This window comes from Colletotrichum destructivum, chromosome 8, assembly GCF_034447905.1.
Source record: "Colletotrichum destructivum chromosome 8, complete sequence".
In the NCBI taxonomy this organism is placed as follows: domain Eukaryota; kingdom Fungi; phylum Ascomycota; class Sordariomycetes; order Glomerellales; family Glomerellaceae; genus Colletotrichum; species Colletotrichum destructivum.
Window position 1 is genome coordinate 2,816,106 of NC_085903.1, and position 22,556 is coordinate 2,838,661.

Genomic DNA, 22,556 nt, shown 5'->3' on the forward strand with positions numbered 1-22,556 from the left:
TCCGCATGGTGCCGCAATACACACTCAGTCCCACTGTGACCCAGACGGACAGAAACCATCATGAAGCGCGCCGTCGTCAGCCCGCGAGCGTTGGAACAGAAAGGAGAAACCGACCAAAGTGCCACGACGGGCTGCGTGCTGCCCACTAACCTTTGGCCTCCCGCTTCCCGAAGGGCCGCATGGCGGGAATCTCCAGCGACTGACCGGTGGACCATGTTGAAAACAAGGAGCGAACTGTTTGAGCCTCTGACGGGTTTCCAATCGAGACAGAAGGCCTTGGCTGTCGGAAAACCATTGGCAGACATCGCAGTTGGCGGAGCGTCGCCCGTTGCGTGTGCGACAGTCAGCCAGCGACAATATCGCACAACGCAGCATAGCACATCATTGCACAAATCCGCCCGCGGCATGAGCACCCGTAAGCCACCGCTACAACCTACGAGCCCGCTCGGGTCTTGTGGTACAGGATTCGTGGGGGGGATCGCTCCATCCCGAGATGGGGAGGCTCCCGAGATTGAACAAACGTGCGCGGGCTCTTTTGCGCATGTCATCTCCTCGTGCGACGTTGTTCCATGACTGGCAACATCCGCCAAATTGCAAGAGATCCCCCTGCACTAAGCTCCAAGGGGACCGCCTCGAGTACTTATCTCCGTAGGTACCATTCGAGATCCCGAGGTGGTTTGGAGCCGGGCATTTCAGAGCAACGAGTGCCACGCGTGCCACGATGGCGTCTCAGGGGTCATCGGTACCGAACCTCCAGATATATAGGTGTCGCGCAGAGACAGCTCGATTAGAGTTGAAGCCGTCATGCGGATCGTGCGGCCAACCCGCCGCTCTCATCCTCGCCTCATGCCGGGGGAGCGGGGGGCTGACCGCTCCATCGGACCCCTCAAGACCAACGGCGGTTCTACCCCGGCCGGCCGCCATCTTGCGGCTCGAGATGAAGTGTCGACGTCGGAAGTCTACGCACGGCATGGTTGCCATCAGTCGATGATGGCCCAGCACGGCATTCGTACAACACCGTAGAGCATTGGAGGGGAGGGGAAGGGAAGAGGGTACGGCTGCCTCTCCTCGCCTCGGCGCATTAACGTCGAAAATAGGGTAGAGGGCGGAGCAACCCTGCAGTCTGCAGATCGCCTCTGGGCGGTGAACCTTGTAATAGCGCCAGGAGCTGGATATCCTGCGAGCCGGCGTCCGATTGATTATAAAATAAAATAAACACAAAATGGTGTCGAGAAGAGTGGAAATTTTTCCGCTGTTGTAGCCCTTGGGCAACCCAACCACGCGCACGCGGGGGAAAAGGGGCGGGGGCTATCACGGACGGCAGAGCACAACATTTTGTGGCACCCGAGCCGCAGTCGCTGGAGAAGCAAGAAGTTGTCCGGCAGCAGAAGCAGCAGCAGCCGCCGCGTGGACCTCGAGGCTTGGCCTTGAGGTAGCATGGCGACGCTGCACGACGGGAGATGGGCTTGGCACGTTCCCTCTGGGCTTCTTTTTGGGGAGAGGGGAGGGGGGTGTGTTCGCGACGACAGATGATCACCATTCCCACATAATGTAACCTACGCTGCAGGTCCTAGGGCCTAGGACCTCGGGCTTGGGCTTGGGCTTGGGCTTGGAGAGGTTGTCCAACTAGGAGACTGGCGGGGGGGGAGGGAGAGATGTCTGGAGAGAGAGGAGAGAGTGTTCGTCCTTTGATGGTGTTTTGCGACCCTGCGGCGGCGATGACCTGTACGGATACAGACAATTATACAGTTGCTAGTCCTGGTCTGTTCTCCGCTTCGCCCCTCGATCCCATCATACCGCAAAGAGCACGCGCACGGCAACGTCAAACGAGTGATCAGACGCCCGTCAATCTCCCGCGACAATCCCCAAAATCGACAGTGACTTCCCCCCAAGGCTTGGAAGCGAAGGAGGCACGGTTTCAAACGGTTTCGAGGCAAACTCCTCGAAAGGGTCGTATTCCACTATTCATTCCCCGTCTCAGTGGTCGTCGTGTGGTTACTGTTGTTGTTTTCCCGTTTCTGCATGATGCTAATCTTGGGAGCAGCGACATGTAACCCCCCTTTCACCCCCCTTGGCGGCCTGCTCCGCTGGTGCATCAGATGGCAACATGTACACTACAAAACCATTCCTGACGGTGACTAAGAAAGTAAGCCCAGAAAGACGGATTGTGTTACACGAGGCCGTGGGCGGGGGCAGTCGGACGCCGTTCTTTGCGGCTTTGCGGCGGGAAGTGGAAAGTATCGCGGCGCATGGTCTGCGTCCGCCCAGACCGAGCCGCAATTCGGCTTAGGATGGCCTCGTGCCCTCGTGTGCCTTGGGGCTCGTGAGCCCAAGGCAAGTTTGCATTGATGCTCATGGTTAAGGTTGACTTTCTGACAGGTTGTGCGTGCGTCTCGGAGGGCACGTCGTGGAAAAATGCATAGAGGTTAGGGATGCCCAGGAAGAGGGGGCGGCAAACGATACGACGTAGACGGCAGTCAGATCGGTAGTAGGGGTGGCAGCGGCGGGCATCGTCAATGATGTTGAAGAGCTTCAACCCGGGAGTGCAGAGTCGGCCGGCCCAGTCGATGACGGGAAAGAGTTTAGAAAGAGACTGACCAGGAGGGGGGGGGGGGGGGGGGGGGGGCGCGTAGCAGAAAGAGCTAGATGGGCGGGTCGAGTGAAGGCTATCGATGAGATGCAAACCGTATCTCTACATGATGGCTGCATCTAGCATCCGACATCCGACATCCGGCATATGGCATCCAGGCATATCCAGGTTTTTCTCGAGAATCGCGCACGTGTGTGGCGTGGAGCAGACAACCTGTTAGTGTAGACGACGCATGCCCAGAGGAATAGTGCAGAGTCCTGACAATCGGAGACGTGTAAATAGCTGAAAGAGACCGGGCCAAGGCGGGGGGACAAGAGAATCGACGCGTCAACTACGTGTGCGACACACAAAACAGACGAGACGCACCGCTGTCCGGTGTTGAGCGAAGTGGGAGGGAGGGAAGTCAGGATCGTGGGTGTAATAACGAGTGTCTCCGGCGGTGGCGTCGGGATCCAAGACGCGGGTTGTCAACGGCGTCACGGCCCCGGCGGAAAGGGGGGCAACGGGGGGCAACATGTAGCGCAATGTTTTCCACGAGGGAGACGGACGTACGGACCAGGCAGACTAGGGCGGCCAAGACGCAACAATCCAGACGCAACAGGACGAGACTCGGCGGGTGACGGGAGTGGTGAGTACGAAGTGATGCGGACAAGAGCCGACGATGCGGACGACGCGGCGAGTGGCAGAGTGGAACCTGGAAGGGCGAAAGAGACTGATTTGGCGACTTGGGCTCGATGGAGTCGTCTGTTTTGCCATGAGGCGCTGGACTTGGACGTTACAGATTTAGTCGAAATGACAGGGTCGAAACCGGCGCTAGCGGGTGGGGATTAAGGGGACAGGCACGACAGGATCGACGACGTAGCGTCTCCAGACATTGGGCTTGTTTGACTTGGCACAGCCAGTCAGAAGCACACTTGGCTGCCGCAGCGCCCGAAGAGGGAACCGCTACGGATTGGCGCTTTCCCACCACGAGACTAGCCTCCGACGTCCGGCTGTGGTGCGAGGTAGTCGCAGTACGTACCTGTTCGTACCCTTGAAGCAGTACGTACCATGATCCTCACGCCCACGCCTGCCAGGTCCAGGGGAAAATGATGAAAAAGGGAGGTATTGGCCCCACCACGTTCCTGTTTTGGGGGGGGGTTCCTGGCTCGACTCGACGAAGCAACAGGTGCGGCGTTGGGTGGAGGAGGAAGGAGGCGAGGCAAGGAAAAAATGGTGAATAAGAAATGGAGATCATTGCATATCAGTACGCAGCAAGTAAAAGAAGAGGAAAGAAAAAGAAGGAAAAAACAAGCAAGCGGAGGTCTGGAAAAGGCCCGGAAGGAAAAGAAGCAATGATGCGCACTGGCATCCGGCTTCAGGTTGTGTTTGTATCGGGGGCGACCGAGGACTTTGCTCACTTTCTTTTCGATCCGAGAGACGGGGAGCCGAACGTCACCACACCGACCGACGTCTGTCTGCCTCCTCTGTGTTGTCCGTCTCGAGCCGGACACACTCTCTCTCGCACACGCACGCACGCACGCGCACATACACATACACATCTGAGCTACCTATCTTACTCTCCCTGCTGACACGGAACGGTGATGAGCCGTGCAGTTGACAGCAACACCTAGAGCCGCTCCGTTTAGCGTCCGCTGCTTGGCCCATCCTTCCAAGCGTGTAATCAATGTGTTTATTTGCTTTGTATCTGGTGGAGGGCAAACAGGAAGACAGGAGTTTGTTTATGTGCGCGTGCGAGTGTCACCATCGCGTCCACGGAGGTGGTTGCGGCGGCGGGTACCGGCGTCGAAACGCCTCTGCCGCTCTTAGACATTCCTCCAACCACTTATGAAGGTTGACTCGGTAAGACACGCCAGATCTTATTCCCATCTTGGTTCCCTTTTTATCCATGCATATCTCGGCCGGGTTGCACAAACGGTTGGTAGATTCCTGCCGGTACACAACTGAGTGGCGCTGCCGCCGAGATCCCTAGTCGAATCGTTGAGCGGCATGCACGCTCGCTGACTGCCGCTGCAGTTGTCGTCTATCCACCTCCATTCGCCCACCCCCAGGAAAACAAGAGTGCTGCCATCCATCCATCCCGTTGGAACTACCGCCACATGTCCCTAAGGAAACCGTAATCCATAGGACGACAGGTGAGAGGTGGTGGGAGTGTGGGAAAACCACAGAATTGTAGAGAGACCGTAAATAAATAAAAAAATCAATCCCCTCCAATTGTAAAAGAGGGGGAAGCAAAACGGTAAATCAATAAATCCCTAGCCAATGAACAGATAGTAAGTCGCCAAGGCCTGGGCCACCCCCGTTAATTCACTGTGCCACCCAAGGAAGAAAAGGCGACGAAGAAGCTCGATTTAGTCTAGCGTCAGCGGCCTAGCAGCATGCTCCCGAGAGTAAAATGTGTGGGTATCAAGAGTGTGAAGGAGATCATCGTCTCAACCGCATCCCTTTTGCTTACTTGCTACAACAGGTACTAGTACGAGGAGTCCTGCAGGTGGTGGTGATACTCGAGGCAGAAAGGGCGAGAAGAGAAACAGGCAACATGGCATGCACAATGCAAAACTGCTGCCATGGCTATGCAAAGGCATACAGCTTGGCACCGACTTGCAAGCAGCACCTATAGAAGTGACCAGGTACCTAAGTACCTGAATTGCGCATCAAGCCAAAAAGGGAGCCAAGCCAAGCCGCGAGCACGGATCGTTCAGATACGTACATTTCTCCACAGAAAGGCTACGTACTCCTGTCTCCCCTGGGGGTCTATCCCCCATCTGTCTGGTCTCTGTCTGTGGCTCTGGTACCCTAGCGCCTCCTGGTTTCTCCTCTGTTCCTCAGACTGCCTCCTCCCTCATGCTCATGGCATCGTCGTCGTCGTCTTCTTTCCGCCATCGCGTCTCGTCCCTTTTTCGGCTCCCAGCTGCTAGTTCGCATTCCGTGGTGGCGGTCTGGCGGCTTTTCCACCTTGTGCAAAACACCACGCGTAGCATTCGACAACCTGACAACGTTCGCTTTGCCTCGTCCCTTGTTGAAGCTCAATTCATTCGTCCTGCTGGATTCGTCCTTGCCCTCGTTGTATCCATATCCAGCAATGGTCTCCATCTAATACACCCACAGTGTACCCACTCACACACCACACCCCTATACATTGTCCCAAACCACACCCCTCCCCACCAAGACCACACGCCTCAGAACCCCCCCCGGGCCAAGGTCATGGTCAAGCACCAAAGCACCAGGCCCCAGGTCAAGTGAGCCGGTGCCAGACTTGAGTGAGGATGGGACCGACAGCACCAGGAACCTACCTCTAGGGACAAACCGTACCTGCAGCAAACGTACAGCAGATGCAGTACTTGGTGTACCACTGACCCCGGTCGATCTTCTTCTCTCCCCTGGTCTTCCTCCTTCTTTCCTTGCTTTCCCCTTCTTTTTTTTCTCTCCCTCTTCTCATCGTCCGTCGTTATACATAAGTTACGGTCCACAACCTCGTCCATCTGGCTTAGCTGTGCTTCGCCTTTCGTCTCTTACTTCTTCTTGCTCCGTCTCTCCCTCCTCTTTTTTGCTATCGACATCCTCTCTATCCCCTCCCCTCCCACAAAAAGTCCTTCTAGTCTATATCCTCCTCGCACATCCCACTGTGTGGCCGGTTAGCTAAGGAACACCACCCCCAACCAACCCTCCCGCCTCGTTCTCATTCCGCTTCATCGACTACTCATTTATCACACCTTGTTTCACCTGGTTCGGGCAGCTTTTCCGTCGACCGGTTTTGAGGGTTCAACAAGTAAACAAAGGCTTTGTGTCGTGACTGGTATCCGGATCCTTAGCTTTATTCTGTTGGTCTCTCGGCATCGCATCGCATCGCACTCCTTCCCGCCTTCCCAACCTTCTCGAGTCACTCTCTCGCTCGTACACGCCTCTTTTTTCCGCCGTGTCGACCACGTCCCCCGACGACTTCAAGAATTCAATTTCTTGTTTTTTTTCTTGTTCTTTCCCTAGACGTCCAATCACCGCAACTACGACAGTTTCAAGAGACCTGTGGTCTTGTTCAATCTTCGTTTCTTTCACATCTATTTAACGACGACGCCGACGACGACGAGCTAGCTCTCTCGACCGTTATCAAAAACCACAGTATTTACATACATAACCGCCGCCACTCGACAACAACTCGCCCAACATGGTTCGCGCCACCGCTTTCCTCGCAGCCATGCTGCCCGCTGCCCTCGCCGCCCCCTTCAGCCTCGGTGGCAGCTCGACCTCCGACTCTGGTACCTTCATGGGCGTCCCCATCTCAAACCTGAACGCCCTCGACCTGATCCCCAACAAGTACATCGTTGTCTACAACAGCAGCTTCGACGACGACGCCATCACCTCCAAGATGTCCTCCTTCGCCGCCTCAATCAAGAAGCGCAACATTGGCAAGCGTTCCCTCGACGGTCGTTCTCTGAGCACCTCAACCCGCAACTTCAAGATGAACAACTGGCGAGCCACCGTCATGGAGGCCGACGACACCATGATCATGAGCGTCATGAACGCTGAGGAGGTCGCCTACGTCGAGCAAGACGCCAAGGTCAAGCTGTCCGCCACCGTTTCCCAGACCAACGCGCCACCCGGCCTTGTTCGCATGTCTCACGCCGCTGCTGGTGAGACGGGCTACGTCTTCGACCAGACTGGCGGCGACGGCATCACCGCTTACATTGTCGACACGGGCATCTTGACCACTCACTCCGAGTTCCAGGGCCGCGCGACCTTTGGTGCCAACTTTGTCAACAACGTGGTATGTTTTCCTACCCTGCAGCTGCCCCTGCTGCTTCAGTGCATCAGGTAGTGAGATGAGAGGCTAACATGAGATTGCAGGACACCGATGAGAATGGCCACGGCTCTCACGTCGCTGGCACTGTTGCGGGCCAGACCTTTGGTGTTGCCAAGAACGCCAACCTCGTTGCCGTCAAGGTCCTCGACGGCGATGGTGCTGGTTCTAATTCTGGCGTCCTCGATGGCATGCAATTCAGTAAGTTTGAGACCCCCCACTTGCAACATTCCATGCATGAGAGAGCCTCTCCGACTAACCTCGTCCAGTCATTGACGACGTCGCCGCCAAGAACCTTACTGGCAAGGCCGTCATGAACATGTCTCTCGGAGGCTCTGCCTCGGCCGCCGTCAACCGCGCCATCCAGGCCCTCAACAACGCCGGTGTCGTCCCCGTCGTCGCCGCCGGTAACGAGAACCAGGATGCCGCCAACACGTCGCCCGCGTCGGCACCCAACGCCATCACCGTCGGCGCCATCGACGCCCGTAACGACCGCAAGGCCTCCTTCTCCAACTTCGGCGCTGCCGTCGACATCTTCGCCCCCGGTGTCAACATCCTCTCGGTCGGCATCTCCTCCAACACTGCCACCAACACCCTCTCCGGCACCTCGATGGCCTCTCCCCACGTCGCCGGCCTTGCCGCCTACTTGATGAGCCTCGAGAACCTCAACACTGTCAAGGCCGTCACCGACCGTATGCTGTCCCTCGCTGAGGCTTCTGGGGCCTCAGTCCAGCGCAACACGGCCGGTACCACCAACCTGATCGCCAACAACGGCCAGCTCTAGAAGTTCTGCCATTTGCTGGTGGTCTAGACTTTTCTCTTTCTCTGGATCAGGCATTGAGCATGACGACGTCCTCCCCTTGACAATTTTTTCTCGCTTCCTTCGGTTTAATACGCGTCGCTTCCATTGCGTTCATTTTATTACTCAAGGGGAGACGACCAGAAATTCACGGCATTTTAGAGGATACCCAGTCGGTCCAACTCGGCACCACATCGTCACATTCGCAATGCATCGGCAAGCGGGCTTTCAGACAGCACAGCAAGCACAGGCAGAGCAGAGACTGGCCAGCAAGGACCACCCTTTCTGGTCAACTGTATGTAAAGAAGAATACATGGAGGGGGAAGGCAAGCCAACCACCTCGATTTCAGGAAGAAGAAGATGCATGAACATGGAAAACAACAAAAGAAAACCCTCGATAGGGCTGGTTCCCTCGTCACACGACCTGAACTGACATTCTGTCTTGGGCTTTTTTCTTTCTGGTCTTGTTCCCCCTGGTCCTCTCTTTCTCTTCCTTCTTGGACATGTTATCTCTTTTTCTTTCTGAGCCAAAATCCCCATGTATTTAGGAAATTCCAGAGAGAATTGGTAATGAGAGCAGACAGCTACATACTTACTCGCTTGTTGCCATGGTTTAAACTGTGATATGTATGCCAATGTCTTGACCCTTCCTGGCCTGGTTGTCAAGACTGATGGGTTCGATGTCCTTACACACTGCTTGCTGCAGCATCAGCCCAGGGCCATTCAATCCAGTCATCCCATGGCCAGACGCCCGCATATCCCATTCCAGGCCGGGGGCTGAAGGAGGGCAGACGTCATACGGACGACCTCCCGCATTAGGGAAAGGCCTTCCCCAATTCCACAAGTCTCGAACCTATCCCTACCACCAGTCTCACACCATATCGGAGAAGACGGTGGCCGGTATCTCTCCGTCGGCTAGACGGCTAGAAGGTAGAGAGGGTGCTCAAGGAAGAGCTGAGATGACGCCACGACACTCTCTTCACACATTCGGACCAAAGGGGAAGGGGGAAGGGGAAAGGAGAGAGAGCATGTGGGAGGGAGGGTGGCGGGCGGGGAGAGGGCATTGCCTTTGCGGGAAAAAGAAGGTTGTGGGGAGAAAGTCGAGGACCGAGACATTTTGGGGATTTGAATGAGGATTAAAGTTATGGTTTCTGTATTGGGTCACTTGAGGGGGGGGGGGGAGGGGGACAGATGATGGGATGAACTCAGCGTGGAAGGTGAATCGAAGAATCTCGTTGGCGCTGGGGCGGACGGGACAGGGCCAGAAACCATTGGGAGGAAGGGGACCGTGAACCTTCCCCCCCTCCTCCTCCCCCCGATGAGGCTTCATGTCATGACTTGCCTTCAGTCAACGGGCTTGTTTCTGCTCAAGTTGCTGTTGTGTGAGGTGTCAGATCAAGTCAAAACAACCAACAACGGGCCGCATAATGATGAATAAGAGGGAGAAGAGGGTGGTGTCCTTTCTTGGGGGTTTTTTTTTCTTCGTTTTCTTTTTTGACCAACTGGGCGAAAAGGCGACAGGCGATCCGAGATTTTACCCCCCCTCCTCATGGAAACATAACCAGAGATCGGACACTCGCTTTCGGCGACTGAGGTTGGTATATGCGTAGGCGAGCAGATTGCCTATTCCTTTCTTTTTTGTGTTAATCTGTTGGCTTTTTCTATGGCATATCCTTCACCTTGTTCTCCCCCCCCCCCGAATGTATTCACTTCACGAACAACACCGGACGGCAGTAGACCGAGTCCCGGGACTCCTATCCCACCCCACTCACCGGCCTTATATCGTGATAATACGAGAGGCGGACGGCGACCGAGTGGGAATCGCGTGTAGAGGCCTCGCGGGCGTGGATGCAACGTGGACACGGGCGGACATACCGGGGACGGAGGAGGAAAGGGGGTGTGGTGTGTTGGTGGTGGTGGTGGTAGTGATGAGGGTCAGCTGAGCACGAGTCAACCCGCTTCATCCAATATTCCGACACACCTACCTGAACAGTGGGAATTCAATAAATGCCCACTCCCCCCCCCTTTCTCGCTCGCTCAATAAACTACGAGATAGGAAAGTCCAGCTCGTCGTCGTCGTCCCCCGGCGCAATACGTTTCGGCGGGATGGGATTCTTGATCTGGGTGTGTCGGGTTCGGATCTAGCGTGGGCGAAGGATACGAAGACGAACTCGCTCCGTTTAGGTCATGAATTCGTCCTCCTTGCCCTCTTTCCCTTATCGTGATGATTGCTATAACAGATCCCCCTTCCTCCCCTTTGGATCGGCCTACGATGACCACAAATGGCGGACTGGCGCACCGAGACTCGTGGCCCCCGTCAAGAGCAACGGTCCAAAACGGCACTGGCACGTCTTGGGCTTTCCGTCATAGACCGTCACCCCTTCTTAGTATGGGATATAGTGAGATTCGCCTCTTGGCGTCCCAGGGGGGGGGAAACGGGCGACTGCAGCGTTGCTGCTCACCTCTCACTCTCTCTCTCAATGACCCTTGCTCAAAACCGTGGTCCAATGGGTAAGAAAGACCCGGTCCCTCGCGTGGCCTCGGCCTGGCTGCTCATTCCGAGCCGTAAATGGGATCGCTCTCCCTAAAGAGGGGGGGGTGTATATCCATCCATCGACCGTCTCGTCTCGTCTCGTTGCGATAGAGTAGTTGTAAGAGATTGAGAGAGAGAAAGAGAGAGAGAGAGAGAGAGAGAGAGAGAGGGAGGCCAGTGCGCACCCGGGACAACCTTACACAAACCACGCTCAAACGCTGAGACACGAGCCGGCCGTCGCATGAACGCCGAGAAGTCTTCCAAGAGCCGCATCTCTGCAGACCTGCGACACACGCCGCCCGGCCACGCACAATAAACACCAGACGGAATCGGTCGCCGGGAAAACCTTGGGCCATGGAATCCGCCACACACACATACACACACAAACTCTCTCTTTCCTGGGACTCTTGGGATTCATCCCCCCCCCCCGCAACACAAAGGCATATTGTGGGAAACGGCATATTAAAGGGCCACATGAACTCCCATCCACCGGGGGACCGGTCTCGTCTGAAATGCGCAGCGCTCGCCGGGCACGCTGCCAAGCGAAAGGGGGAAGAGGATCAGGAGAGAAACCCAACCCAGCCCTCGTTGTTGATGCCATGGCCCATGGACCGCGAAGCTCTACTATGCCTTGGCGCGAGGCCGTCGTCATGTTCTGTCTCGACTTGAGCATGCAGCGGTTGTTCCCGCCAGCGTCCTCCTTTGTTGGAATCCCTCCCTTTTGAATCGGAACACTCTTGAGGCTCGCTGCCCAAGTTTCCGACGTCTGGGGTCTAGGGAAGAGCGGATCGCCGACGGATACGGAGGAGAGGGCCACGGGACGACCCCGGAAAGAAACCGCATACTTGACGACAGGCGTGTCACCTGATGGAAGGCCGTTGATCAGACGAGTAAAGACATCCCCTCAACGAAGCCGCCAGAGACCAAGGCCACGTGGACACGCGAATATATGCTTAAGACATGCACTGAGTCAACAAAAGTATGTTTGCAAGCCGGAGCAGAAGAGCGCGTCCCTGGAGACAGTGGAAGATGCGCCCGCCCCGTACCCGCCGCGATGGACGGGGTCGTTGCCGGTGGGGTTTGATATCAGCACTTCTTCGGCACAACCACAGTCATGACCACCTCGCGGCGGGACTGAATTGCAATTTGACATCCGTGCTTGGTTTGTCTACGCGAGTAGAATGGGGTACCACTCGTAAAAGGAACGAAGGCAGATACACGTCACATGTTGGGTAGGTAGGTGGAAGCGATAAAACGATGCCATCGCGAAAAACCCATCACAACGATGGTGTGTGTATTAGCAAAAATTAGTATGGGCTCCTCAATACGTCGTCAGGCCGGCAGTGGGCAACCGAAAACTCCTCGTCAATATGTACCGTCAACAAGTCAGATGAAGCGTAGCCAAAGAACAGAACAACATTTGTTCTTGTCTTGTCCGGAGTCTACAACTCCTTGTGGTCAATCGGCGCCGAGCCGGGCTGCGTGCCGGGCCAGTAGACGCTGTCCGTCTTCCAAAGCGTGTCGAAGCGGGCGCCAAAGTACCAAGCCGTTCCGATCTGAGAGGGACGTGGCGGTCAGCTGACAAGTGTAACGGTGAAAGAAAAAAAAGAGGAAGAGAGGATTGAATTGTCAGGGGATATTGGACCGAAGGGATGGTTGTGGGAGGATGAAGGTGTCAAGAAGGACGGACGTGAATTAAATGAGGAAGGGAAAGAAAAAATTTGGAGGCTCACCATAAGAGCAGAGACGAAAAAGAGGGTCAGCAGGACCATGCCGCCCAATATGAAGGCTTCGCCTGGGTCCATGCCCGGCTGGCCCCGCTCTTTCTGTTTCGCCGCTTCTCCGAGCTTCTTAGGGTCCTGTCGCGGGAACAACGAGTCGATGAACTGCTCAATCTGTGTGTGGAGGTATTTCGGTTAGCAATGGCGGCGGCAGACACGGACGGACGAACAGGGCACAGACGGAAAACTTACCTTGGCGCACTGCACACTGATCTGCACAAAGTTGGGGTCGCGGGGGTCGTTCTTCCTGTGTATCCGGCGGGTGTATTTCCGGAAGACATCGCACACGACAAACAGGTTCTGTGTTGAGTCCGACATGAGCTGGCAGGCATCGCCCTTTGTGATCTTGATGTGGCTGCTGAAGATGGCCGGGTTGCGGAAGACGAGCTCAAGAGTGGCAATGGCCATGCTCTGGGGGATGGCGACAAAGTTGAAGACGCTCTGGTCCTTGATGCCGGCCATGTAGAAAAGGCACTCCTCGGCGTGCTTGAGGGCGTTGAGCACCATCTCGGAGCTGCAGTCGAGGGCCTTACGCTGGTTCTCGGGCTTGAAGAGATCGTCCCACGTGTCGACGTGCTTGCCCCAGATCTCTTTGGGCCAGAAGCGACGCTTGTCGAGGTAGTCCTCGTGGACGTCGCGGATGATGTTCGTCTTTTGCAGGAACTGGCCCATGGACTCGGTGAGCTCGGGGCGCTCCAGAAGCTTGGGATTGGCCATGTTGCCCTCGACGAAGAGGCGCGTCAGGCCGTCGCCGACGAGGCCGGCGACGTAGTGGCAGTACAATTCGTACTCCTTGACGGTGGCAACGCCGTTCTCGTTGAACGCGGCGTTCTTTGCGTAGTCGGCCATACCGTTGCCCATCTTGATGGTGATGTCCTTAATGATTTCGTAGTATGGCTTCTTGATCTTCTTCATCTCGGTGATGACGTCGTCAAAGTGCACCAGCAGGTCGCGATCCTTCTCGTTGGGGCCGTTCTTGGTGAAGGTCCAGCCGTCCTGCTCCATGTACTGGTCGAACTGGCGCAGCAGCGGCTCCTTCTCCTTGATGTCGATGGTCATGTCGTCTTCGATGGTGTCGAGGCCGCGCAGGACAAGGTAGAACAAGCAGACGGGCACCAGCAGCTCGGGGTTGAGCTCCTGGATGACGGCCGAGAAGCTGCGGCTTGTCTTGTTGAGATGTTCGAAGCATGCCGTGAGGGTGGGATCCTCCTTGGAAGGGTCGCGACGGTGGACGGGGTCGTGCCAGACCTTCCTAGACGCAGGGTTAGCGGGAGCGCGCAATGGGAGGAGAGGCAGCGAGCGCATTGCGCAGGCGCAGCTAATCGGCCATCGGGGTGTTGCAAAAACCTACCATTGGATAATGGCGCGGAGCTGGCTCGGGTGCAGGAGGTAGAAGATGACACCCATGGTGGCAGGTGGTCGTCGCGAGGGACGGCGGTTTGCAGTGTGTAGTACGGTCGAGGTGTGAAGGGGGAGAGAGAAAAAGGGTGTGTGAGAGAGACGGTAGAATGACGGACGTGGTGGACGAGTCGACAAGGTGAAGTCGAGTCTCGCGCTGGGCGGTGAGTCCAAAAAGGTCAGTTGTTGACGTCGAGCGAGGTGTTAACCAGCAGCGTCGAGTGAAGTCGTGGGTCGAGGAACGGAACGGGTACGGATACTTTGTACTTTTGCGCGCGACGTCCGGAGTGCGTGTGTTGGTGGAAAAGAAGAGGTGAATGACACACGGACTTTTGGACCGGATGAAGAATTGAGTTGGTGACTTGCGGGGGACGGAGATCAACTGACAGGAACGGCGCTAGACAGTAACAGTAGCAGCAGCAGCAGCAGCAGCAGCAATGCTCAGTGATATGCACGAAAAGGAGCTGCAGCAGGAAGAGGAGGAGCAGGAGCAGGAATAGGAGAGAAAGAATTCTCCGCTGTCATTACCTGTACGTACAGCAAAGACAGATGTCCAACGGCACGAAGCCAGCCAAAGAAAAAAAACCGGGGGTGGGAATTAAATACTGTAACATTGGATTGCGGTGCACTGATGCAGCCAACCCGCCAACCCGACCCCGGCTCCTTTTTTCTTTTCCAAATTCAAAATTGGCAAAACGCGAAGGAGCCAAAGCCCGTCTGCCAAGACGATATCTCGGGGTCGCTGGCGATGATGGTGGTGTTGGTGGTGGTGTCGGGCCTGTCGTCCCTAGCCTCTCAGCGCTGTCGCCTTCGTCGGACATTGACAAGCGGGCGGTTGTGAGTGGTGGGACGGTGACGGGCAGCCTATGCGTGGCCGCTGAACAAAGTGAGAGATGGCTTATTGTGCCCGTCTATCCGCTAAACCGCAGCAAGAACTGGTCCGGCCGAAACCCGGTAGCCCAAAATCCCATTAGGAACTTGAAAGTTGAGGGCGCCGAGCACCGGGCACCGGTTGGGGCGGGGTTGGCTAGGCACAAGCGAGCCAATAGAACGGTACTTCGGCTGTCATTGGTCGGATGGCAGGTTGCGGCGGCGCAGGTCCCTGAATGTGTGTGTGTGGGTGAGTGAGTGTTTGCTCCCCTCTGAGTCTGCATCGCAGCTGCGGGGTATGCACGGGCCATAGGTGCTTCGTTGGATTGGATTACAGTGTGTCCATGGGCAAGTAGGTACCTAGGTATTTAGGTAGGTAGGTAGGTAGGTAGGTTCAGATACAGTTACACTAGGCAGAGTACGTACTCGAAGGTCTGGATTTTCTTCCATCGTTTTTTGCATTCTATCTGTACCGCCTGTGAATCAGACTTATGTCCGAATTCTCATTCCTTCTATGCGAAGTCTTCTTCGACATCTCTTCTCAGTGCATCATCCGATCTTCTCTTCTTCGTGGGTCAATCTTGCATCGCCAGAGCAGCTGCACCCGGCCGCAAGAGGCAACTGGGCCCCTCATCTCTTGTGATGCTGACGGCAAATGAGGTGTGTGTGGGGGGGCAACACCAACAGCTCATTGTCTTCCTCCTCCCTGAGTCCCTACGGATACTCTTCCACGCAGCCCGTTAGTTGGGGCCCATAAAGGGTCAGGCGCGGTTACTCTTCCACGCGTAGGTTACCCGTCATTCCGCTCTCCCCCGTCTCGGAGGCCGACCAGAGCTCTCCCATCTCAGTCGTTCCCCAATCGAGGGCCCGAGCATCCGAACCACGGGCGGAAGCCTCTGTCACCCGGTTCTTGGGATGCTCGATGGGCGCCGAACACCATCGAGCTTCCTCCAAATCCAACACAACAAGGCATGCCGCGGCCAAGACCCTGGAGCTTCCGACGAGGTGGTCCCCCTTTGCGGCTCCGTGTTTCTGTCTCCACCACGGCCGACACTCAGGCGGTATTGAAAAGGGCGTCGACCCTCTCTCTCTTTGCTCCGGTCCTGTCGTGCAGTGCCTGTCTCTCTCGTACCACACTGCCCCCGATCGCCACCGCCTTGTGTCCCAAGGGAGGAGAACATCTTGCGGTGAGCCTCCGACGGCAAAATGTCTCACTTCTTGCATCCCCAAGGGAGCAACGAGCCTCTCTTTCTCGCTCTCTCTGTCTCTTTCTTTCTCCCAACCCGTCTAGCCTGCTTCAACCTAGGCCGTAGCTCTCTGCGATACTTGTCCTGAAGCCCGCTGCGGCACCGTGTAGCAAGTCGCTACTTTCTCCTCTTGTCTCTTGCTAACAAGTCTGTGGCGCCCATTTTCCTTTCCTCGTTCTTCGCCGCGGCCCTTGTGCCTCCGCGGGACTCGATAAACCTACTGTACCCAGTGGCTTACACGGTCCACAGTCCACGCACAACAGTCACCACCCGCGAGAGACGAGATGATGCTGGGGCCGAGACGGCGTCGACCGAAATAGCTGTCTGCCGTCCGAAAGCACCAGCCATCAAATCAACCTGGAACATAGCTCCCGGTAAGCTTCGTACTCGAGGTACGTAAGTTGCACTACGGGGCAGCACTCCGACCGTGGTACCTGTCCAGTCGTCCCGAAGGTGGGGGTGGAAACGTCGCTGCGGTTGCTACTATTACCGGCGGTGCACACACTTTACATCCATCCAAGACCGGAAGCGGACGGGAGGGGAGGGGAGTGGAGGGGAGGTCGAGACCGCAGCTGATATGCAGATAGTACGACTCGTACCTGAACCCAAAATCAAAGTCTCTCCCTCCTCTCTGGAATCTCCCTTGGGTCGCAGCACCTGCCACGCCGAACCCCAGATAAATAATCCGTCTCACACCTTCCCTTTCCCAGAGACCGGCGCCTTGTCTTACAAATTACTCTATTTGACCCTTTCTTCTTCCGCCCCCTCCCCCTTCTGTATCTTTCCATCTCACTCAGCTGCGTCTTCTCCCTTGCCAGCTATCTCCCACCCATATAAGACCTCTCCGCCCGACTATATCTCTACCGATACACGACTCGCAACTTACACCATCCCAGCTCAGCCGAAACCTTACAGAGAGTCCCGCCCAAGCCCCCTCTTCAACGGCGGCCCGACATCGAAATCAATAATTGGAAAAGGACACAATCTCCAACAACCCCAACTTCAACAACATCAACAGCATCGGCATCATCAGCAGCCATCGTCACAATGGCCTCCAACGGACACTCTGCGAACCGCTTCCTGATCTGGGGTGGCAAGGGTTGGGTTGCGAACCACCTCAAGGAGCTCCTCGAGAAGGACGGCAAGGAGGTCTACACCACTACCGTCCGCATGGAGGACCGCGAGGGCGTCCTCGCCGAGCTCGACAAGGTCAAACCCACCCACGTCCTCAACTGCGCCGGCTGCACGGGCCGTCCCAACGTCGACTGGTGCGAGGACAACAAGGAGGCGACGATGCGCTCCAACGTCATCGGCACCCTGAACCTCACCGATGCCTGCTACCTCAAGGGCATCCACTGCACAGTCTTCGCCACCGGCTGCATTTACCAGTACGACGATGCCCACCCCATTGGCGGCGCCGGCTACCTCGAGACCGACCCTGCCAACTTCAAGGGCAGCTTCTACTCTGACACTAAGGGCCACGTCGAGGAGGTATGTTGTTACACCCGTTCAAGCTAGCCGTCGAGGGAGGGGAAATAAGAGGAGAAGAGAAAAAAGTATTTGCTGACAATCACGACTGCCATAGGTCATGAAGCACTACACCAACTGCCTCATCCTCCGCCTGCGCATGCCCGTCAGCGACGACCTGCACTCGCGCAACTTTGTTACCAAGATCGCCAAGTATGACCGGGTCGTCGACATCCCTAATAGCAACACGATTCTTCACGACCTCCTGCCCGCTTCGATCCTCATGGCCGAGCACAAGGACACGGGCATCTACAACTTCACCAATCCGGGCGCCATCTCGCACAACGAGGTGCTCTCCCTGTTCAAGGAGATTGTGCGCCCCAGCTTCACGTGGAAGAACTTCTCACTCGAGGAGCAGGCCAAGGTCATCAAGGCCGGCCGTAGCAACTGCAAGCTCGACACGACGAAGCTGGAGAAGAAGCTCAAGGAGTACAACTACACGGTGCCTGAGATCCACGAGGCGTACCGCGGCTGCTTCGAGCGTATGAAGGCCAACGGTGTCGAGTAGATTGACTGAGGCGAGGTCGCGTTCGCCGTATATGGGAAATGGTGGATGTAGAGCAGAAATAGGAGGTGGGGGGGAAACAAACCAAAAGACAGAAGAGCCTATCAGGTTGCTAATCGAAATGCGAAGCAGTTGAAAGAAAAGCATGAATTTGAATGCCGAAATGCCGTGGGTTGATGTCAGGTGCTAATGTCAAGCGCCGAAGAGTGTGCTACCTGTGTGAGTCGAGTCGGTGACCCGGTGCAGCCAGTGTGGAGCTCATTCATCTCGGCGTTGTCCGGTGTGTTGAGCTGAGAAGCTTCTGAGGCGGATCGCGGACGACACTTGATGCGTGTAAGCGACCAAGTGTACGTGATGCTTTTGAGTTACGAACGATCGCAGTCTTTAGAACCCCGATACTGGTTGTCTGCTCAAGTATCAAACAATCAAACGCAACGATAAGGACTTGGAATAGTGTGCGACACGAGACGCAATAAGACCTGCTTGATGACCGTGATCTTGTGCGTACAAGGACCGAAGACTAATAAAAGAAACAATCCAAGCGATGGAATAATGGGCGCAACGTCATCCCTGCCAGCATGTCCCTGTCCGCGTAATCTTCTAGGCCGCAGTGGCAGCAGCGGCAGCGGCAGTGAATGGCATTGGCACCTTTCCATCCCTTGCCGGCGCGCCCGTAAGGCTCAGCGTTGTCACCTGCAAGCTGTGAGAGTACCTAGGTACCTACCTACCTAGGTGGCCAGGTATCTAGGCAGGTTAGGCGGCCTGTGAGCCTACCTTACCTGACCTACCTTACCAACTTAGGTACCCAAGAAGAGCGTTGCTCACTGAAACCCCACGGCCCACGGGTCTCGCCCAACGACGTAATTTGGCGGGGCACACCGCGAAAACATAAATCCACCCAAAATTAATGCTGAGGTGGGCTGCCGCAGTCGCCGCTTGCTTAGCCAGTCAACACCACCACCAAGTCCCGGTCGATTCCTTGTGATTCTTGCTCTCTCCGAATCACTTTTGCACCTTTATCCCTACCCTCAACATCCCGCCATCTTCCTGCAGAGGACTTTTCATACTTGCTCCTTTTCATCCTACAACCAGCAACCGACCTATTTGCGCCCCCAGCTAGATTTCCATCCACCTGATACCCCTCAATACGCTTGCGACCATGGTTGTCGATACGGCATACTATGACATTCTCGGTGTCCAGCCCACCGCCACCGATATCGAAATCAAAAAAGCCTACCGAAAGCTGGCTATTGTCCACCACCCGGGTAAGCCAAGTCGCACAAAGTTCATGCTTCAGACGTCTCCGTGAGCACCCCCCTCTGACATCATGGACCAGACAAGAACCCGAACGACCCCTCGGCCCACGAAAAGTTCCAGGAGATCGGTGAAGCCTACCAAGTCCTTTCCGACAAGGACCTCCGCGCCGCCTACGACAAGTATGGAAAAGACAGCGCCAAGCCTTCCGAGGGCTTTGCCGATCCCGCCGAGTTCTTCACATCCATCTTTGGCGGTGACGCCTTTGTCGACTGGATCGGCGAGATTAGTTTGATGAAGGACCTGACGGCCACCATGGATATCACGATGCAAGAGGGCGAGGAAGGTGCCGATGGCGAAGAAGCTGCCGACGGCGAGTTCCCGGGCACTGAGGAGGCCAAGAAGGAGAGCGCCAAAGCCGCTGCCGCCGCCGATGCAGAGAAGACTGGCGCGACCGCCCCCGCCGGGTCCTCCACCGCCCCCCCGCCCGCCGTTGTCGTCGAAGACGAGAAGGAGATCCTCAAGGCACGCGATGCTGCCGAAGCTGCCGCTTCAGCGTCGGGTGACGCCAACAAAACCAACACGCCCCCTCCCTACGCGGCCAGCGCGCCTCCCCCTTACGATGCCAAGGCGAGGACACCATCGCCGAGCCCGTCCGGTACATCGAAACGTCACCAGATTCCTCTCCGGCCTGCCCTGATGGACAGGCCCTCGGATGAAGTCGGAGTGGGCGCCGAGTCGGAGGAGTCGCTGCGTAAAAAGGAGAAGAAGAAGGGCAACCTTACAAAGGAGCAGCGCGATCAGCTCGCCGCCTACGACAAGGAGCGTGCCCGTGTGCGACAGGAGCGCGTCGACACGCTCGCCCGCAAGCTGCTCGACAGGATAAGCGTGTGGACTGAGACGGACAAGGGCGCCGACGTCACCAAGTCCTTCCAGGAAAAGACGCGTCTCGAGGTGGAGAACATGAAGATGGAATCGTTCGGCCTAGACATCCTGCACGCCATCGGCCAGACCTACCTCGCCAAGGCGACGGCCCTGCTGCGGAGCCAGAAATTCCTCGGCATCGGCGGCTTCTTCAGCCGCGTCAAGGACAAGGGCACCATCGTGAAGGAGACGTGGAACACCATCAGCTCTGCCATCGACGCGCAGCAGACCATCGAGGAGATGGCACGCATGGAGGAGAAGGGTGGCGAGGAGTGGTCCGATGAGCGCAAGGCCGAGTACGAACGCCGCGTCACGGGCAAGATCCTCACGGCCGCATGGCGCGGCTCCAAGTTTGAGATCCAGAGCGTGTTGCGCGAGGTTTGTGACTCTGTTCTCAACGACAAGAAGGTTCCCCTGGCCAAGAGACTGGAGCGCGCCGAGGCGCTGGTCATCATCGGTGACATTTTCTCCAAGGTACGTACTCGCCGGTTCCGAGCCGTCGGCCTGTTGATACTAACCCGACGCCGCAGGCCCAACGATCCCTCGAGGAGGAGGGAGACTATCTCGTCTTCGAGCAACTCGTCGCCGAGGCAGCCATCAAGAAGGACAAGGAGTCGAAGAAGAAGGGCAAGAAGAACGCCGCCGCGGCCGAGGTCGCAGAGGACGCGCCCAACGTGCCCAAGCCCGAAAAGTCGTAGAGCGGCGCGTCTGCGCCGAGACGGGCAAGGCGGAGGGAGACGGACGGGACAAAGTAGTTGTGCACGAACGAGATACCATACGCCGTTTCTGGCCTTGAATTCTCCTCTGGGGTCAGGTCGAGGGGGGAAGGGCCGGTTCGGGCCCGTTTACCAAGCACTTTTTTTAGTCTTACCACTTGGAAGAGCGATAGATGGACATTTATCAATTTTTTCTTCATTTTTTGTTTTTGTTCTCCCTTGTTTTCGGGGAGGCTGGCTTGACGGGTGCTCGTCGGAGTGGTCGGGCAAAAACAGAACCCCTCCACTTGCTCTTCTCACTTGGGGCAAACTTTTGGTAGCTGATCACCACCAGTGCATACAAGGTATTGCTTCTAATCGCCCCCTTGGGTGCTTTCGTGCTAAGAGAGCTTTCATGCTAGGGGATGAATCCTTTCGTGTCTCCTGGTCCGCTGTCGATAAGTAGTTCCACGTGTCTGGCCACGATGCTCAGCGGAGCGAGACGCTGAAGGTCCCATCTGGATGGTTGCTGCTCGTGATCTGTTTGCGTCGCCATAACAATGGCCTCGGGAACTCTCTCTGTCCGCTGCTGTCTGTATGCTGAACTCCGGGGTGGGAACCTTGTTCCTTCTGCCCTTTTGTGTGGCCGAGGACGGGTCCCCCTTCTTCAGAGAATATTTCAGTCAAGGGCCCGACATTTGACGGCCGCGATGAGAGGATCCACGGTTCCAGGTTCGCCACGAGGTACGGGTCGGTCATTGGAACGCCGCGGCCTCTTTGGTGGTGGCTTCTCCTCCTTGTCACCTACAGCGGCGGGAGCCAATACAGACGCCAGGCGGGTTCGATATCAAAGGAGCCCTTTGCTTAAGGAAGAGAGAGGGAGGGAAGCAGAGGGAGAGGGAGCGGTGAAGTATCTTCATTTAAAACCGGGTGCTTTAGCCCGTGGGGACGACGTTCAAGGGGAGGCGGGTGATGTTTTACTCAGTCCCCGGTCTATGCTCGTACGCGATCCGGACAGGACCGAGCCGGGGCCGGGGACCACCGCTAAACCGCACGGGACCGAGTGTAGAGAATGTGTAACGGGGCGTTGACGGCGATGTTGGACTTGCTCCGTCGTCCGCCCCCCGGGCGTCCGGCATGTTCCTGGCGGCGCGCCCCACCGCCCCTCCCTGTTGCTCGGTTGGTGGTCCTTGGGTTCAAAATCAGGGACGAACACACATCGCCTTGTTGGCTAAGTGGTATAGCGTCTCACTAGTACCCTAGTGACATGAGAAGATCGGCGGTTCGATTCCGCCACGAGGCATTACAACTGTGGTTCATGATAATAATGAACTGTTAAATCCTTTTTTGTGCAGGATTGGTCGTAGGTCTGTTTGCCTCATGTATTTTTTTCACTCATACACTCAACCCGGGCGGGAGTCTTTGTCTTTTATGACAACTCGTTTGCTTTCCAGGACCCAGAGCGGGAGGAAGAGTGTAGCTAGGTGGGTTGCAACCACCCACCGGCTCTGATGTGATACGTACACACGTCGTGGCTGCATGGCTCAGCCAGCGGCTTCCAGTTCAAGACCATGTCCCAATATGTACAGCTTCGTAGGGTTGCGACAGCCGCAATTATCCGTGATCGTTGGCTGACTT

At 56.4% G+C, this 22,556-nt stretch overlaps 5 protein-coding genes across 5 annotated transcripts; 3 read left to right on the top strand and 2 right to left on the bottom strand.

The window, feature by feature from the left end:
• Positions 1-5,386: 5,386 nt before the first annotated feature.
• On the bottom strand, positions 5,387-5,683 carry CDEST_12714 (uncharacterized protein; the record flags this gene model as incomplete). Its single annotated transcript, XM_062928870.1, has 1 exon — positions 5,387-5,683. The coding sequence occupies one exon, from the start codon at positions 5,681-5,683 to the stop codon at positions 5,387-5,389; it is 297 nt and encodes a 98-aa protein (XP_062784921.1).
• A 252-nt stretch (positions 5,684-5,935) lies between these two features.
• Positions 5,936-8,773, top strand: CDEST_12715 (Putative peptidase S8/S53 domain, peptidase S8, subtilisin, His-active). Its single transcript, XM_062928871.1, has 3 exons — positions 5,936-7,352; positions 7,433-7,586; positions 7,655-8,773. The coding sequence occupies exons 1-3, from the start codon at positions 6,753-6,755 to the stop codon at positions 8,167-8,169; spliced, it is 1,269 nt and encodes a 422-aa protein (XP_062784922.1). The 5' UTR covers positions 5,936-6,752; the 3' UTR covers positions 8,170-8,773.
• Positions 8,774-11,954: 3,181 nt separating this feature from the next.
• CDEST_12716 (Putative squalene/phytoene synthase, isoprenoid synthase domain superfamily) lies at positions 11,955-14,526 on the bottom strand. The gene is made up of 4 exons (XM_062928872.1): positions 13,850-14,526; positions 12,691-13,750; positions 12,451-12,612; positions 11,955-12,273 (listed from the first exon to the last, which is right to left on the bottom strand). The coding sequence occupies exons 1-4, from the start codon at positions 13,903-13,905 to the stop codon at positions 12,160-12,162; spliced, it is 1,392 nt and encodes a 463-aa protein (XP_062784923.1). The 5' UTR covers positions 13,906-14,526; the 3' UTR covers positions 11,955-12,159.
• Positions 14,527-15,595: 1,069 nt separating this feature from the next.
• On the top strand, positions 15,596-18,343 carry CDEST_12717 (Putative dTDP-4-dehydrorhamnose reductase family, rmlD-like substrate binding protein). The gene is made up of 3 exons (XM_062928873.1): positions 15,596-16,160; positions 16,263-17,504; positions 17,599-18,343. The coding sequence occupies exons 2-3, from the start codon at positions 17,061-17,063 to the stop codon at positions 18,046-18,048; spliced, it is 894 nt and encodes a 297-aa protein (XP_062784924.1). The 5' UTR covers positions 15,596-16,160; positions 16,263-17,060; the 3' UTR covers positions 18,049-18,343.
• A 660-nt stretch (positions 18,344-19,003) lies between these two features.
• On the top strand, positions 19,004-21,265 carry CDEST_12718 (Putative DNAJ-containing protein). Its single transcript, XM_062928874.1, has 3 exons — positions 19,004-19,310; positions 19,382-20,697; positions 20,754-21,265. Exons 1-3 carry the CDS (start codon positions 19,205-19,207, stop codon positions 20,919-20,921), a joined length of 1,590 nt encoding a protein of 529 aa, XP_062784925.1. The 5' UTR covers positions 19,004-19,204; the 3' UTR covers positions 20,922-21,265.
• Positions 21,266-22,556: the final 1,291 nt, after the last annotated feature.

What these genes read in the sequence shown, in the direction of transcription:
- CDEST_12715 (XM_062928871.1), top strand. Translation starts at nt 6,753, where the DNA reads ATGGTTCGCGCCACCGCTTTCCTCGCAGCCATGCTGCCCGCTGCCCTC. An exon ending in CCAACTTTGTCAACAACGTG is followed by an intron (nt 7,353 to 7,432) that starts GTATGTTTTCCT and finishes ATGAGATTGCAG; the next exon opens with GACACCGATGAGAATGGCCA. An exon ending in CCTCGATGGCATGCAATTCA is followed by an intron (nt 7,587 to 7,654) that starts GTAAGTTTGAGA and finishes AACCTCGTCCAG; the next exon opens with TCATTGACGACGTCGCCGCC.
- CDEST_12716 (XM_062928872.1), bottom strand. Translation starts at nt 13,905, where the DNA reads ATGGGTGTCATCTTCTACCTCCTGCACCCGAGCCAGCTCCGCGCCATT. An exon ending in CTCCGCGCCATTATCCAATG is followed by an intron (nt 13,751 to 13,849) that starts GTAGGTTTTTGC and finishes CCCTGCGTCTAG; the next exon opens with GAAGGTCTGGCACGACCCCG. An exon ending in TCAGTGTGCAGTGCGCCAAG is followed by an intron (nt 12,613 to 12,690) that starts GTAAGTTTTCCG and finishes CTCCACACACAG; the next exon opens with ATTGAGCAGTTCATCGACTC.
- CDEST_12717 (XM_062928873.1), top strand. Translation starts at nt 17,061, where the DNA reads ATGGCCTCCAACGGACACTCTGCGAACCGCTTCCTGATCTGGGGTGGC. An exon ending in CTAAGGGCCACGTCGAGGAG is followed by an intron (nt 17,505 to 17,598) that starts GTATGTTGTTAC and finishes CGACTGCCATAG; the next exon opens with GTCATGAAGCACTACACCAA.
- CDEST_12718 (XM_062928874.1), top strand. Translation starts at nt 19,205, where the DNA reads ATGGTTGTCGATACGGCATACTATGACATTCTCGGTGTCCAGCCCACC. An exon ending in GGCTATTGTCCACCACCCGG is followed by an intron (nt 19,311 to 19,381) that starts GTAAGCCAAGTC and finishes ATCATGGACCAG; the next exon opens with ACAAGAACCCGAACGACCCC. An exon ending in TCGGTGACATTTTCTCCAAG is followed by an intron (nt 20,698 to 20,753) that starts GTACGTACTCGC and finishes CCGACGCCGCAG; the next exon opens with GCCCAACGATCCCTCGAGGA.